This window comes from Mesitornis unicolor, unplaced genomic scaffold (assembly GCF_000695765.1).
Source record: "Mesitornis unicolor isolate BGI_N332 unplaced genomic scaffold, ASM69576v1 scaffold3710, whole genome shotgun sequence".
Taxonomy (NCBI): domain Eukaryota; kingdom Metazoa; phylum Chordata; class Aves; order Mesitornithiformes; family Mesitornithidae; genus Mesitornis; species Mesitornis unicolor.
The window spans coordinates 165612-180802 of NW_010156151.1; the positions used below are offsets into that span (position 1 = coordinate 165612).

General features: G+C 47.1%; 1 protein-coding gene across 1 annotated transcript in view; it reads right to left on the reverse strand.

Moving 5' to 3' along the window:
- The window catches only part of KCNQ2 (potassium voltage-gated channel, KQT-like subfamily, member 2), a gene marked incomplete at its 5' end in the record, with an annotated part of 40355 nt that overhangs the window by 23483 nt on the left and 1681 nt on the right, over positions 1-15191 (reverse strand). Inside the window, 7 exons of the mRNA XM_010180719.1 lie at positions 1076-1105; positions 3046-3114; positions 7591-7620; positions 10586-10680; positions 11391-11486; positions 12148-12258; positions 14456-14581. Coding sequence (XP_010179021.1) covers positions 1076-1105; positions 3046-3114; positions 7591-7620; positions 10586-10680; positions 11391-11486; positions 12148-12258; positions 14456-14581 — 557 coding nt within the window. The remainder of the gene's footprint in view (positions 1-1075; positions 1106-3045; positions 3115-7590; positions 7621-10585; positions 10681-11390; positions 11487-12147; positions 12259-14455; positions 14582-15191) is intronic.

The window sequence follows — 15191 nt, forward strand, 5'->3', positions numbered from 1 at the left end:
CAGCAGAAAGTTACATCTGCAAAATGCCTGGCTCTAGTTACACTTCTGAAAAACATACTCAGTGTTTACAGTATTTAGGCTGTAAGCTATGTTTTGAGATATGAGATGGAAGATCTGAAAGCTAAGCATCATCTCCACAGATCATCAGTTTTGCATCTTGCCTCACAAGAAAAAAACAATGAGATTCAGTCCCAGAATTACTTCTTAAAAGAACAGGGAAAATATAGGGGAAAAAAAATCCTAGAATTAAATACTTATAATGGAATGAAGAATATCCTAAAATTATCCCGAATATCAGCCCTGTTGCTTTCCCTGGGACATGTGAATAGAGAAAAGCTCTCCTGTAGGTGAGGTTTAGGGCTGGCCTTGGAAGGTGCTCGCCACGTCTCAGAGGGCACCCAGCTGAGCACGCTCTGCGCCGTGGGCTCAAGGCGTGGAGGGAAGACGGAGCAGGGGCCGTGCTTCATCCCGCAGTCATGAGGCCAAGGGAACGAAAAAGAGTGTCTCTGCCATGCAACCTCGTGCCATGTCAGAGAGCCCTTCTGTGTCCCACGGAGCAGCAGGTCCACGCAGCCCCGCACAGCGAGAGGAGCTGAGGAGAAGTCGCTAACTTGGTGACACGGTGATGGCTTCGTCTTCCCGTGTCACCCCCGCCTGGCACGGCGTTAGGTGATGAAGACATAGGCAAAGCATCACCCACCCATTGGCATTCACTGAGCCTGCATTGTACAGTTTCAGCTGTGACTCCAGCAATAAAATAAAGGAAAAAAAAGCAGCATAAACCAAAGTTCTGCCACCAGTAGTGTCTGCCAGCTCTGCCCGTGCTGCCCACTGCTTTCTTAGCCCCCAAAAACCTCGCTATCCTCGCAGCTACAGCCCGAGGCAGACTGGAAGGAAGATATGATTTAAGGTCCAGCATACACGTAGATACATCGGACTGCCACAGCACAGAAAAAGCACGGTAATACCTAGAATGCTTCCCTCGATGGCGCCAAGACATGGTACACACACGCACACACGTACATAGAAATCTACGGGTAATGCATGGGAATGGTGTGTCGGCAGTGATACAGACCTTGGCGATGGTTCGGGCTGCTGCTCTTTCCTTTAAACAGAAGCAATAGTACATTAGCATGGTGTCAGGTGGCAAAAGATGTTGCTGCTTCACTGTTAAAACAATACGAAAGGACAATACCAAACAATACAACTAAGTGGAAGTTGTGGACAGAAGAGAGGGAAAGGAGCACTTAATTCCCGGAGTTTCTGGGCCAGACAGAAGATCACTGGAGACTCACACAACCTCAGAGAAGACACATACAACGCACAGGGTTGAAGAGTTCATCCCAACCCATCCTTGTGCCTACATGGGACTGAGACGCCTAACGGTCGTGTGATTTGTGTGAGCACAGGAGGACTTCTGTGGGCTCAGAGAGCAGCCCCCTTCCTTTGGAAATGCACATAGGGACAGATCTGAATGGCTCCTGTGACCCTGGTGCATTTGATTTTCCTTCCTGGCCATTGGCACAGAGCTCATGTCACATCTCTTGATGCACGGCTTCATACTGCAGTGCTAACGCATGGTACTGGGTTGGGGGCATTGGTGGGAAGGAGTATGGACCCCTGCCCCAAGATTCTGCCACCCCCATGGGGCTTCTGCCTCCAAAGCATTTGGCAGCTGCTTTGTCAAGGCAAAGGCTACACAGGGGGAGTAGGATGCCACAAGTTTTGAATGCAGTTTCCTACTGAGATCCCAAACCACTTAATTAATTGCCCTGAAAAATCATTGATGTTGAGGACAAAGTGAGCTGAACACCTAAAGAAGGGCAGGGATAACACTGCAAGTCAAGCTAAGGCCACACCGAAAAAAATAAATCTCACCTTCACTGACCAGGCATCTTGGTGTCATTCCCCTCCAGCAATGAGGAAAACCTGCTCTGTCCTCAACTACTCTGATTCACAGCTTCTTCTCATAGGGAAATTGCATTTAATCTGGGGACCCGAAGCAGCCTTGCCCTTGCAGACCCATCAGAGAGGGAGCAGACTATGTTTCCCAGCAGATAAGGGTCTGCCTGCCCTAACACCAGTCTAAGGGACAAACCAGTCTGCAAGAAGACCTGGGCAGGAGGAGCTCGATTCCCTCTGAGCATGATGCTGTACCAGCCCTGGTCCTGCCTCCACCCAGCAGCAACCACTATGATGCTGAGACCTGCACAGACCCTGACCCCTTTCCCTGGAGAGACTAAAAAAATACCCCTTCACCCTCTGCTCCTTGCTCAGACAAGATGGGGAGCCCAGCCTTGGTCACTAGCTCAAATACACACATTTTAAATCTTGCAGGCTGACCCATGGGTCTGCACATCTCTGCTCTCTGCAGAGACACAGCCCGGGGCAGGTCTCATCCCACACCTTCCCAATGCTCACCGGCATGGCCAGCATCTCCTCTCCATCCCTCCCGGGGTCTGCACACTCCCCATTCACCAAACAGGGAAACCTTGCCTGCTTCAAAAAACAAGAATTAATTACCCCTCCTGAGCACACGTTTAAGCTGTAGGACCTCTGGCTTGCTGGGGCAATCATGTAGACCTCACTACAGTAAATTCAGCAAAAACTCGTCATTACTACGACCTTGCCAGCTCTCTGGGAAGGCTGGAGGGAACAGGGAATTAATTAACACATCCTGGGCCTGAGTCTCCTCTGAGGGTGGTGAAGAGCAGAAAGGTCAGAGGAAAACTGGGAACGCAACCTTGATCTGACCCTTTGAAAATACAACTTTGCATTTTCAGCCAAGCATTGTTACATTACTCCAGAGCCAATTTAGGCTGAAGAAATCCATGTACAGCATGGAAGAAGGATGGGGAGGAGGTCACTGAACGACCCATGGGGGACCAGCTGCCAAAACCTCTCACATCTTCAAGGTTGTCCATATGCAAAAGGCAGGAAGGAAAAAAACAATAGAAAGAAAAGGAAAAAAAAAGAAAAAATAATAAAAAAAGAAAAAAATTGCAAAGTGGGTGCTTTCCAAGCTGTCTTAACTCTGCTGCTAACCTGAATGTCAGTCCCGATTTGCTCTTCAGGTTCCTCAGGAGCTCCAGCTGGTTCAGAGGAGGGATGAGTCTAAAGGAGAAAACAAAGACCATTAATATTCAGGCAGAGCTGATTTCAGAGCCTCCTGTCTGGGAAACATCCCCCGCTGCCCCATTCTTTCAACTAGAAACAGCTTCGTGCCATCAACTGCAACTGGGGGACAGATCGGGCAGGATGGAGAGAGCTTTGGCTGCTATGTCCAAGTGTCCTAAGGCAGAGCGGTGGGGGAAGAGAGAAGGTGACAGCAAGGGAGAGAGAGAAACTTGTCTGCACCACCAGATTTCGAACCTTCCAGGAAACAAGCGGCTGCCAGGGTTTCTGAGCAGCACGGCAGTGTTTTGGCAGGGGCTGTTCCACCACCTGCAGTTTAGCGGTTGGCATCACTCTGTTCACAGGTCAGTGCTTCGGCTGGGTAGTAAAAGTGGAGAGAAGTTTCAGTTTTGGAGAAAAATGGGGAAACTCAACTCTGCTGCTCTTGGGAATGTGGAGAGGCATGGCAGGGAGCAGCTTACAGGGCAGAGAAAACAAGGACCCAAGGTTGGGAGCATCCCAGGTGAAACAGCAGTGTGGTCTGGGGTCAAGTTTAGCCAATTCCCTACTGCTCATGTTAGGTTTGCCCCAAAATGAGACAAAATAATGTGTCATTGCCTTCTGGATCAGGAAAGAACCATGTGTTTCCATCCTTTCTCAGGAAGAAAAATAACCTGACAATGGGAATCCTGGTTAATAATTAAAAAAATAATATAAACCCCCAATGAACAAACTTTCTGTTGCCTATCCTGCTTTTGTGCTAAAAGCCACTGAATCAGCTCCCACATCCACTTTTGCTTTCTTCCCTCAAGACCTTGGAAGACTGGGGCTTGCTCCATAAATATTTAACGTTGATATTCAGTCATGTTTTCAACCAAGAGAGATGAGAGCTAAAGGTGTCGGGGGAAGGATGGAGAACACTGCACATGGTTGGGAAGAGTAGCATCTACTTAAGAGAGCACTTGGGGTCAAGGCCAACGGGACTCATCTTATGCCTGTGCAAACTCCTTTCCGGGCCACCAGAGTGCCCTTGTCACAGTGTTGAAGTGCCACATGCCCTCACTGTGCCCAGAGGGGAAAAGTCAGCACAACAGCTGCCTCCAGCCACGGTTGTGACAAGCAAGCGGGAGGACACATCATGGCAAGGATGAAGGAGAGGACGTGGATGCTGACGGGGTGCATCTGTGCAGTTGGGACCACAGAGCCCAAGTCCAAGGCAGTAGACAGTTATGGCTTTGCTGGAAAATGAGCCACAAAGATTTTAATGAAAGCAAGAAGGACCTACTCAACCTGTCCCAAAACCCCAACTTGGGACTGGAAGGAAAGGGGTGCAAGTGCTTGCACTCCCCTAACAGACCGGTCTCAGCTGAGGTGTCGTAAGAAATGCAGGGGCTGATTACTGTAAAATAAAGGCAGGGATATTTGTGCCCACATTTTTTTAGCCATTATGAGACCAATAGTTTCACAGTCTTCTTCTAACTGAAAAGAAAAAAACCACCAAAAAAACTCCCAAAAAACCAACTGGAAAAGCCTCTTCTTTGCATGCACAAAACTAGTCCTCAAAACCAGAGCTGTTCAGCAGAGCAGATTTGGTGTTCGCAAGACTGAGGCAATCAGAAAAATTTCCAATCTCAAGTATGGAGAAATGAATAAAAATAGGCCTGAAAATTTTGGCTCAGCTCCCCAGCCCAGCTCTGTTCACTTCCATCCAGACAAGAGCACATCCTGATCTGATGAATTAATGTTCCTCTTCATTCAAGACGTCAGGAAGAAGCTGACCTTGGTGCAGTGGAGCAGTGCACAAGTGTTGGGCTGTCACCTCCCTTCAAACCCACCGTAGATTTATTCCAAGACGGGAGAAGGCGGTGCATAAAATCAAGCACAAAGTGTACCTAGCAGTTAACGGAGGGCGCACAACTGCTCTTTGGTGAGCTGCTTTCTTGGGGAGGTCCATACCCAGCAGAGGACAGGACTTCAACCCCACTTTCTACAGCTGGGATCACAAATCTAGGACTCCCACCTATGCAAATCTCAGAGCTGAAAAGCTCAACTGAAGGATTCAGGCTCCTGAAAGAAGCTCCTTCCTCTGCATTAGTCCTTAACACAAGTGGCAGAATCTTGGGCCACGACAGAAGCTTCCATGCAAAGATGGAGACACACAAGCAAACACAGAAATTCAACATTTCTGTGGTAAGGTGATGGGCCTGGTACACGCGTGGTGCAAAAACCAACGTTTTACTGAAAAAATAGTTATTAAAAATGGGTGTAAACTCAGCCATGTACTGGACCCAAAATTTTATCTGAAGTGAGCTCTCAGTCTAACCCATGGTTACAAGAGCAGCTTGGAGAACAGCTACTGATTGCATTATTTCACCAGAACCTCAAAGAAAAACCAAGGCTCTTCACAGCATTTTAACAGAGCTGTGCTACAAAATGCTGGATGGAGGGCACCCTGCTCTGCTGTGTGCCCTGGGGACAGGTGCCACAGGTGCCACCGTGTCCTCCAGAGACATGGAGAAAGGACCTCCAGCTGGGGCATCTCACGTTTTCTCTCTCTCCTCCTGGTCTGTGTGTCACTGATTAGCAAGGGAAGCACGTTTTGGTTAAAGGGGAGCTAGGTGAGAAGGTCTGCACGTCACAGGAACACACACAGCTCATGCTACCCACCACAGCAACACTCCCAAGTCATCGGCTGTTGCAGGGGACCCAGCGGTACCTACAGCTGCTGCCATCACCCCTCCCAGTACAGCACACAGAAACACCACACTAACTCCAGGAGCCAGCTCCCCCCCAACCAGAGAGAAGGCAAATTTGCTATTCCTGGTAGCACAGATAACATTCAAGCATTTGGGGACAGTGGGGAGGGACATCATGCCTCCGGCCAGGACATCATCAAAAACCCACAACACGAGGAGGGCAGCAGCACACAACAGTGGGTGGGAGCATACACAAAAATACGCACACACCACGACACACACACACACAGAGACGATGATTTTTTTTAACAGCCTCAGTATGAACAATTAGGAAGATGGTGACAAGGAGATGGATGCTGGAATGGGATGAGGGCTTAAATGAATCTCCATGCTGTGCTGGAGTTCTTATTAGGAGCCCATGATTGCCCTAACCATGAATTTATGTCTCCAGCCTAAACCATTTTGCTTAGAACATCTATGAAGCTTAGGAAATAGTACATTGTAAGAAATGGGATGGAAGTTGCACATTCTTATGCATTCCCAGCACTAGAAAAACATCCAATTCTCAAAACAGGCTGTTGTTCAGGACAACAGGAAAATACAGTCATAATATTATACTTGCAATTCATTGATGCTATTTGCTGTAAATTACCCACACAAAGGGGTAAGTGTGATTTACCAAGGCTGTAAAACTTGCATCTGCGAAAACTGGAACAAGGTTTGGAAATCAGACACTAAATCACATCAGCTCTAACGGCATTAATGAAACCAGGGAGGATTTTAACTGCTCTAAGAACAGAGCCTGGCCCACGGTCTTGAAATACAAGACATTTATTCCCCATCTTAAAATACTGACTTAACTACACCTTCAGATACCCACCTGACATAAAATACGTCTGTGGTTTGAAAATCTACTCTATTCTGCAGAACCTGAGATAATATTATTTATCATAAATCTTACCCAGCCATACACAGGTCTTTTCCTTTGGATTCACCCCAAAAGGCTAAGTCCCAGATTGAATAACTGGGGCTAAACAACTGCTTGGCTCTCAGTCAGTCTTGGAAGAAAAAAATGAAAAAGTCCTGCTAAGATGGGACATCACTTTCCCAAAATCAGTCTGGATTACTAGAAGAAATGAATAATCATTTCAGTTTAGCACTCCAGATATCTCCCTCCTCCTGATGTTGTCCTCAAAAGCAGGCACAGCCATAATGTGATTTTATTTTGTGCCATCAGACCAGCAAATTCAGCAAACCTCACATTACCTGGTGGGCACAGCTCCTACAGCATGAAGGGAGATAAATGACACAATGAAGGATGGGAAGGAAGGGCCGGAGAAAGGAGAAGCAGGGGTGAAGATGGAGGGGAAATGGAAGTATGAACAGGGAGGTTTTCTTGTTTAGCATTGCATGGATTGGAGGAGGTTGGTAAGACCATCAAGAAATCATCCTTAAAAAAAGCAAGCTTATCAAGCACTCTCCTATTTTCCTTCCCTAAATTGTTATTTTGGCAGACAGTTTCCCAACAGTTGTGTGTACCAATAGCTAAAATGCACATGGAGGTGTGTGGAGTTGGTCTGTAGGCAGCAGGGATGGGGAGTCTGGTTTGGGCTTTCACTCATTCCTTTGAAAACACTGATCTTCAGAGGTTTCTTTTTTAGGTTTCTTTTTTTTTTCTTTTTTTGTTTTTTTTTCAATTAAAGGCTTTGCATGTTACAGTCCCAAACGAAGAACAAGGCGTGACATGACACACAGTTTCCAAGTCACATGCACTTCATACCTGGAGGCACCGTACGTTTGCGTTTGCGTGCTTTTCAAGTGTTTTCACCAAAGAAAACCAAAGGGATAAGAGAAAGAAAAACAGGGGGGAAGAGGTGGGGTGGAGGAAAGGGGAAAAGAAACAGAATAAAGAAAATTAGCATATGAACGAAGTGTATCCCCGGGAGCAGATGCGCTGTGACCAGGCTTACAGGTGAGCAGGGGAGGGTGGGCTCAGAAGCCACCGAGGGCCCATGTCACCCTTGGGGACAGGCAGCTGGCACCTTGCTCCAAAGCAAACGGGCACCACAGAGTGGGGAAAAAAGTGGAGGCCTCTGAGAGACCTTTGGTGAGACATCCACAGCCCTCAGTCCCATCAGTCAGAGACTCCTTGATGCGATGGGCGTGATGTCTTAGTGGGTTTTTTTTAGTGAAAACCAATATATAAATGTAGATGAGATCAAGGCCTTGTTCTCATGAGTAACGATAAAGAGCAGATTAGTTTTCAGCAAATCCAATGGCTGATGCATAACAGGTCACGATGTCTGGGTGCACCAAGCTACGCGTGCATTACAAGCCCAAAACCGTACCTGCGTGCACAGGAAATTTGGTTCCACTACATTCTGAATTTAAAAATGAAATCTGAGATACAATCAGAGGCCACCACGTTTTCCCCAGACGAGTGAGACTGGCACTACTGCAATGATTTGAGTGATGTTCTGAGCCTCTCCAAGGCATATGTAACGATTTTCTCCTATCAAGCAGACGGTCTTTTTGGCGATGCCTTGAGAAGAGAGGCGAGCTCAAGTCACGAGGCTCCTGCTATGAGCAATGAGCAGCCCAGTGTTGAGCAGGACGGGTGCCAAGGCAGCAGGGACTGCAGATCACCCCCAGGCACCCGGGAGGGAGATGGGGATATTGTGTTCCTCCAACCCACTTCCTAACCACGGCGTGCACTGCAGCCTTAACGTGGTGCTGGGCTTGACATGGTGCAGGGGCTGCACCAGCGCAGGGCTGCCCACACACTTAGAGAAGTGGGTAGACGAGGATATATGGACAGTGTGAGTGATGGAAGCTGCAGCCAGAACATACAGTTACCCCCTTTTAAAATAAAATTTCCTGTTAATTTATCTGACTGCATCCAAAATATATTCAAAACAGCTCAGGGTGATGCCTGCTCCTTGGGGCCGGTGTTGGGAGCAGCACCCGCAGCATCAGGCACGGAAACCTCTAAGATCTTGCTACAGCTTTGTCCTGGCTTTTTATCTGACATAGCTGGGCTCTTCACCAAACCACTTTTTTTGCTTTTTCTCCACCCCAATTTTTTTGTTTGGCCTGTTCTGGAGATATTCAGCTCTATTTTCTTCCTATATATTAGTTCCATAGGAAATACAGGTTTTAACAAGTAGATTAAGTAATTACCCCAGTACATCCTCATGCAAAAGGGTGTCCCTGTATGTCTGGCTGCATGGTAAATTTAGTCTTTCAAAAAGCAGTAAAACCTGACAAAGTCCACTGAAATCAGCCCCTGGCTTTCTACATTTTGCAGTGGACTTTGGGCCAGGCTCTGGTCCTCATCCTCTCCAGTAGCTGATCTCAATCAGCACCATTAATGAATGGCAAGAAGGTCAGATACTAGGAGGGAGAGTTTCCATGGGTTTAATGCTATTGGAAAACAGTTTTGTTCTGTTTTATTGGGTTGTTGGTTTCTTGAGTTTTTTTTAAAGCAAAATCTTGAAGTCAGTTTATAAATCTCCAGGGAAAAAGCAACCGATCAGACACACACTGGGAATGAGTCCAATGAAAACTTACTGACCACAACAATGGGACTTCCAACAGGTTTTTAAGATGGATTAACAGGCTGGCCGCTGTGTTTCAAATGCAGGCTAACGCTTACCCTAGGCAATATATCCAGATTGTCTACCCGAGGGCTGAAAGTCATCAGTAACACGGGAAAACACAAAGGGATTCACAGCTGCACTGGCACAACCCAGTGCTGGAGCACAGCCTTGAGCAGGGGTGCAAGGAGCCCTATCACAGCCAACAAAACCCCACAAAGCTATGGGAATATCTAATGAGCACATTCGACTCCTACAAACCCAGAGAGATCTGGCTAGCCTCTAAATACACAGCAGAAAGGGATGCACAGCCCTTCGCCACGTCCCAGAGGGCAGCATGGCATGGCAAGGGGACTCCATCCCCATCTCCATGAAGCTCCAAATCCCCAGAAGCTGTGAATTCCCACAGCACTGCTCTAATCTGCGCCGTTTCAGCTGAAGGAGCTGCCTGATGACGAGTTACCTTTCCTCAAAACAAGCCAGATGGACGCTGCTAAAACACAGCGGTGTTTGATCAGCGTCATCCATCACGGCTCCACCGTCCATCCCTACCCCTATCAACAGCTTGTGATGGATAAATGAAATACAAGAAATGGGAAAACACTCCCTAAATCCTGATGTGGTTTTCCTCCTCTTTGAGGGGAACAAAAAAGGGAAGAGAAAGGGCAAATGCATGTGGGAAGAGTGTGGGGCCAGCCAAGGGAGGGACAGAAGTTTGCTGAAAGGCTGAAGGACCATTAGAGACCAGCAAGGAGAGCCCAGGCAAGGGCACAAGGAGGGTGGCATTTACCTACGGTCCTGGGCAGCTCGGGAGGGAGGTCTTCACACCTGGGCACGGCAACTGGCACAACACAATGCAACTACCAGCGGACGTGGAGGAAAAGGTGAAAAGAAGAGCACATACACACACAGACACGAAAAGAAAAACAAAACAAAAACAAAACAATAGGGAAATTAAAATCAAGTCAAAAAGAAATACACAAGAAAAAAAAAACCAACGCAAAAAGACTCCAAAAGAAAAAGCATATACCAGCCCTTAAGAGCTCTTGAAATCAACATTTTCAACCTAAAAAAACGTAAATGAATAAACAAAACTATATATCCAGATAACAAAAATCAATACGGAGACAGCAGCATCACGAGGAAGGCAGCAGAAGAGAGAGGTCGAGGAGGAGGTACCTGTACATGGGGACGGTGACGGTGCGCTCGTAGTACTGCCAGGTGGAGTGCAGGTCCGTCCGGGACAGGTTGGTGGCATAAAACCTCCAAGCCGCCTGCAGAGGGGACATGATGGGATGATGGACCCAGGCATGGCCAGCACCACCCTCAGTTTTGTCAACCTCAGCCAACATCAGGTCCTCCCTTTGTTTTCTGTGCGATGGGTCCAACATTTTGCCTTTTCCTTGGTTTGATACATGGTAAATTTGGGGTGGTACCATGATACTCCTGACCAAGTGAGGCCAGCTAAAAGTGCTGGGGGCACTCACTGCCAGGTTGAGGTCAGGTATCAAATGGGTGATGCTGCCCATCAGGGAGTTAAAAATTGGAGAGAGAAGAGCAGGGGAATGTAAAATTACTCTAATTTCAAATCACCAAGGCCAGCCTTCTGCACAGACATCTGTTATCATGCAGAAAATGCTCTCAATTGTAACTTTACATCAGTATAAATATTCTCTTTGGGGGGGGGGAAAAAAAAAAGAAGTTTGGTGAAAACAGACTGTCCTAATGCATTTGTCTTACTGTGCTGGGCTGGATTTCATTCCTTTTCTCCCCCAGATTGCCTACCACATATGCTATTTTCCCATGGCTGATTTCCTGGCATTTATTCCCAGACAAGACCAGTCACCAGCTGCTGTCTCACACCTTACACACACGGCCCCATTTTTCACCTGCCCATCTCCTCCCCTGCTTCTCCAAGTCTTTTATGACCTCCAAAATCAGGATGATGCAAGCCCAGGGCTCCTTGGATGTGACCCTCACTCACCTGAATCAGGCCCGCTGCTGGGTTTCGCCTCTTCTCAAAGTGTTTCTGTCGATGCTGCTCTTGAACCTTCAGGGCAAACCCCGAACCCAAGATGCCCTGGGGAAGACAACAAAAATTTGCAGTTAGCAAGGCATTGGCTAAGCTTCCACTTAAAATTCACAGCCAAATTACCCTCCAAAGGTTTGTTCTGGCTCATTTTTTTGCTGACAACATTCAGGGGGAGGAAGGAGAAGCCTCCATCCTAAACAGACACATTCCCCATGAAGGGACAGCTGACTCCGCTGGCACTCACTGGAATTGCTGCTTTTCCCAAACTACCTCCAGCTGGATGATAAAATACAAAATAACCACAGCTCACTGACATTCAGCAAATTATCTCCACAGGGGAAAAATCAGATCCATGCAATGCACTGAAAAGCACTGAGCAAAAGGGACAGGGGCAATTTGCTGAAAAAGGACAACCACCCCTCAGAACAGCCCTTTGCCGGAAAAAAATGCTTTCACTTCAATAAATATTGGTGCGGTGCCAAATTTAGAGTTTCCATGCCATTTGCTCAAAGCTGTGGATATTCAGACAGGGTTTCCCCTCTTCTCTCTTTTTTTTGACTCAAGCCATGGGGCAGTTGCAGTTGGGATGTCTCTGAGTGCATCATGCTGCTGAATATCACATTGTCACCAGCTCTGGGGACCAGGGACAAAGCAGAGCTGAGCCAAAACCTGCCCCCCTTCCCAGTAAGACCCTGCAGCCCCCGCTTACGGCAGGAAGGGCGAAGAAGGAGACGCCGATGAGAGTGAACGTTGCCGCCAGCAGCCGCCCATTCCAGGTCTGCGGGTACTTGTCCCCATAGCCGATGGTGGTGAGGGTAATCTGCAGGGAGAAGGAGATCACCACACAGCACCTTGGTCAGACAGCCCTAAAACTGACATAGCACGGCCAAAACTCTGGAGTGGGACATGGGAGATCAAGCTGAGGTGGAGCTTGGGCATCCAGGAGGACCTGGGCACCTCTGTGGGCAGCAGCGCTGCCACCTTCCTTGCTCGATGTGCTGAGGTTTCATGCCAGTCAGGAGCATTTTCTTGCCTTTCAGTGACACAGGGAGCTGTCATCTGGTGCAGAGGCTTGCGGCAGCTTGGAGCCTCCCCCGGGAGATGGGGCTGCGCTTTCGGTGAGGGGAAGTGAACAGGCACAGCTCCCCAACCCTCAAACTCCCTTTCAGCATCTCACAAAGGGCTATTTGAATGCATACAGATCTGACGCCATTTATTCCTAATCTTCCTAGCAGTGCCTATTAGCTGGTCTGCCCTTCTATTTAAAAACAGAATATTTATTTATTTATTTGTTTTTATTTCATCCCAACAGGATGAATTATGGCTGCTTCATGCAACCTAATTTAAGGATGTTTTTTTCTCCTCTTCAGTATTATTGCAATGCACCAAGAGAGCTCCAGCCAGCTGCTGTGTGCATTTTGAGCAAGGAGCAGAGAGATTTGTTGGAGACAAAGAATCCCCTGAACCCCAAACTGCAGGAAAAGACACATTTTCCCTCTTCAGTCCATGCATATCACTAGTGGGAAATGTTGGGTATCCCCTGAGGCTCCCGAGAGGATTTGGAGAGCTTGGGACTGGCAGGGAGAGGAGGGATGATCGGGAACAATCTATGAGATTTCTGTCCCATGGAGCCCAAAGGCCCCTGTGCCACATGGGAAATTGTCCCCATACCATTGCCTCCATGCTGATGTGGCTTTGGTACCCCCCACATTCAGCTCAGAATAGAACCATTTTTACACAAATGGAAGTATGATCCCAAAGTGCTGTTTAATTTGACACACTAAAAGCCCTATCAATTAGATGCCATTTGGACAAAGTGGTTAGAAAATGCATCTACGTGGCTATTCCTTGCTGAAACACAAAGCTGAGGCAATACGTTCTCCATAACCGCTGCAAAGTTGGTTGTTTTTTGTTTGTTTGTTTTTTTTTTACAATTTATATAGCCAACTACAAGGATTGGATCCACTAAGACCAGACCAAGGGATGAGTTTCTGAACCTGAAATTGGATGTATTTATCCCATCTCTTAACATCTCTCTGTACCAAACCTCTGAGTTGGATGATGACAAAATCTGTTTATTTTAATGAAGCTCAAATTTGACTTCTCAGTGGAAAAACAGCCTAGTGCCCTTTCATGTCCTGAAACAGGGGGAGATGATCCCCTGCCAAGGGCTTGCACAGCCTGGGGAGCAGGAGGGATAAAACTGCACATGGTTCTCCCCAGACCATGCTCTAATTGGGGCTCTCACTTTTCCCTCATTGTTTATTTCCTAGTTATGTCAAATTGGGCTTTGTTTTTATTTTCTGTCATAACCAAGGGGCTTGAAAAGCAATTTGCTGCTTCTTCCCCTTTGTTGGAACAGAGGAGCTGCTTGATCAGCTGATTCCTCCCCAAGCCTGTTACTGGGATTTGATCAGATCTGGGATTTTCATTACGTGCTTTGTAATCAGGGCCAAACGAGCGCCACGGTATCGGAGCAGAAGAACAATAACGCAAGAAGATTAGAACGTCATTAATTCTCTCTTTGTTAATCGGGTAATCCAATAATTCACATGCACGCGTGCACGCAGAGGCAAACTGAAAGTACTGCCCTCTCCTCCTTTGTCAGCACAGATGTGAAAGGGGAGCGCGTTCAGCGCTGAAGTCTTCTGGTGCTTAGACACTATAAATTTTATAAAATTTATCCCAGCGTGTTTAACAGTGTTGCCCAAGTATGATTTTAAATAATTAAGAGGTGGCGATACTTGTCAAAGTGACGATCAAAGCACTCCATAGCGTGGGGTCTTTATCCAACCTGCTTTCCTTGCAGCTCCAGCAAATTTGAGAAATGTGATCCCCTAACATTTCCTACGAGGTTTATTTAAGAAAAAAGAGCTAAATGGAGCAGCCTGAAGCCATTTAATAAAAATGTTAACTAAGCACTTGGTAAGTCGATTCCTCACGTAAGTGATAGAAGATGGAGGGTTAATGGACATTTTGTTTTAATAACCAGCAGCTGTTCTAGGAAAATTACTTACCAGACCCCACCAGAGTGCATCTGCGTATGTATCAAAGTGCTCATTTTCTCCTTTCTCGGCCAAGTATACCAGGAAGGAGGCCAGGATGAGGCACAGGAAGCCAATATACCAGGCAGTAATCAGCTCCTGCAAGATCATTAAGGGATAGAAGAGAGTAATTGCAATCCTGGTGTGCATCTCCAAAAGCAGAGTTACTTCTTTGCGGCTGGATCTGAGCTTTCTCTGCATTTGTTTAGGCTTTGGGACTTTGGTTGGAGATCAGCAGTGCCACAGTTGGAGACGGGACTGCTGATGGGCCTGCAATGCATGTGGGGCAGTCCCCATCCTGAAGATCCCATCATCTAAGCACATACAGTAAATGGAGAAGGAAACAGCTCTGTTATTTCAAAATGTGGAACTGAGACTAAAAAAAATTAAATAATTTCTCCAGTTCCTGCAAGGAAGCGGGATTAAAACTGAAATGGGAACCCCAAATCCCTGGACACTCTGCTTAGGGCAGGAGGAGAGGAGCTGCAAAGCTGGGGAGTGGATACAACATTTCCCAGCTTCAGGGAAGTTTTAATTCAGAATTCACAGGAGTGATCATTTTTGGATGAAGTTAATACAAGGGTAGTCAAAAGAGACCCACAAATTCCCAACGACTTTTACGCAGTTCTGGATAAGCTGACTAAGGTTTTTAAGGGCAAAAAGTGCAGGGACCAGAAGAAATGTTAAACTCATAAATTCAGCAGCAGGA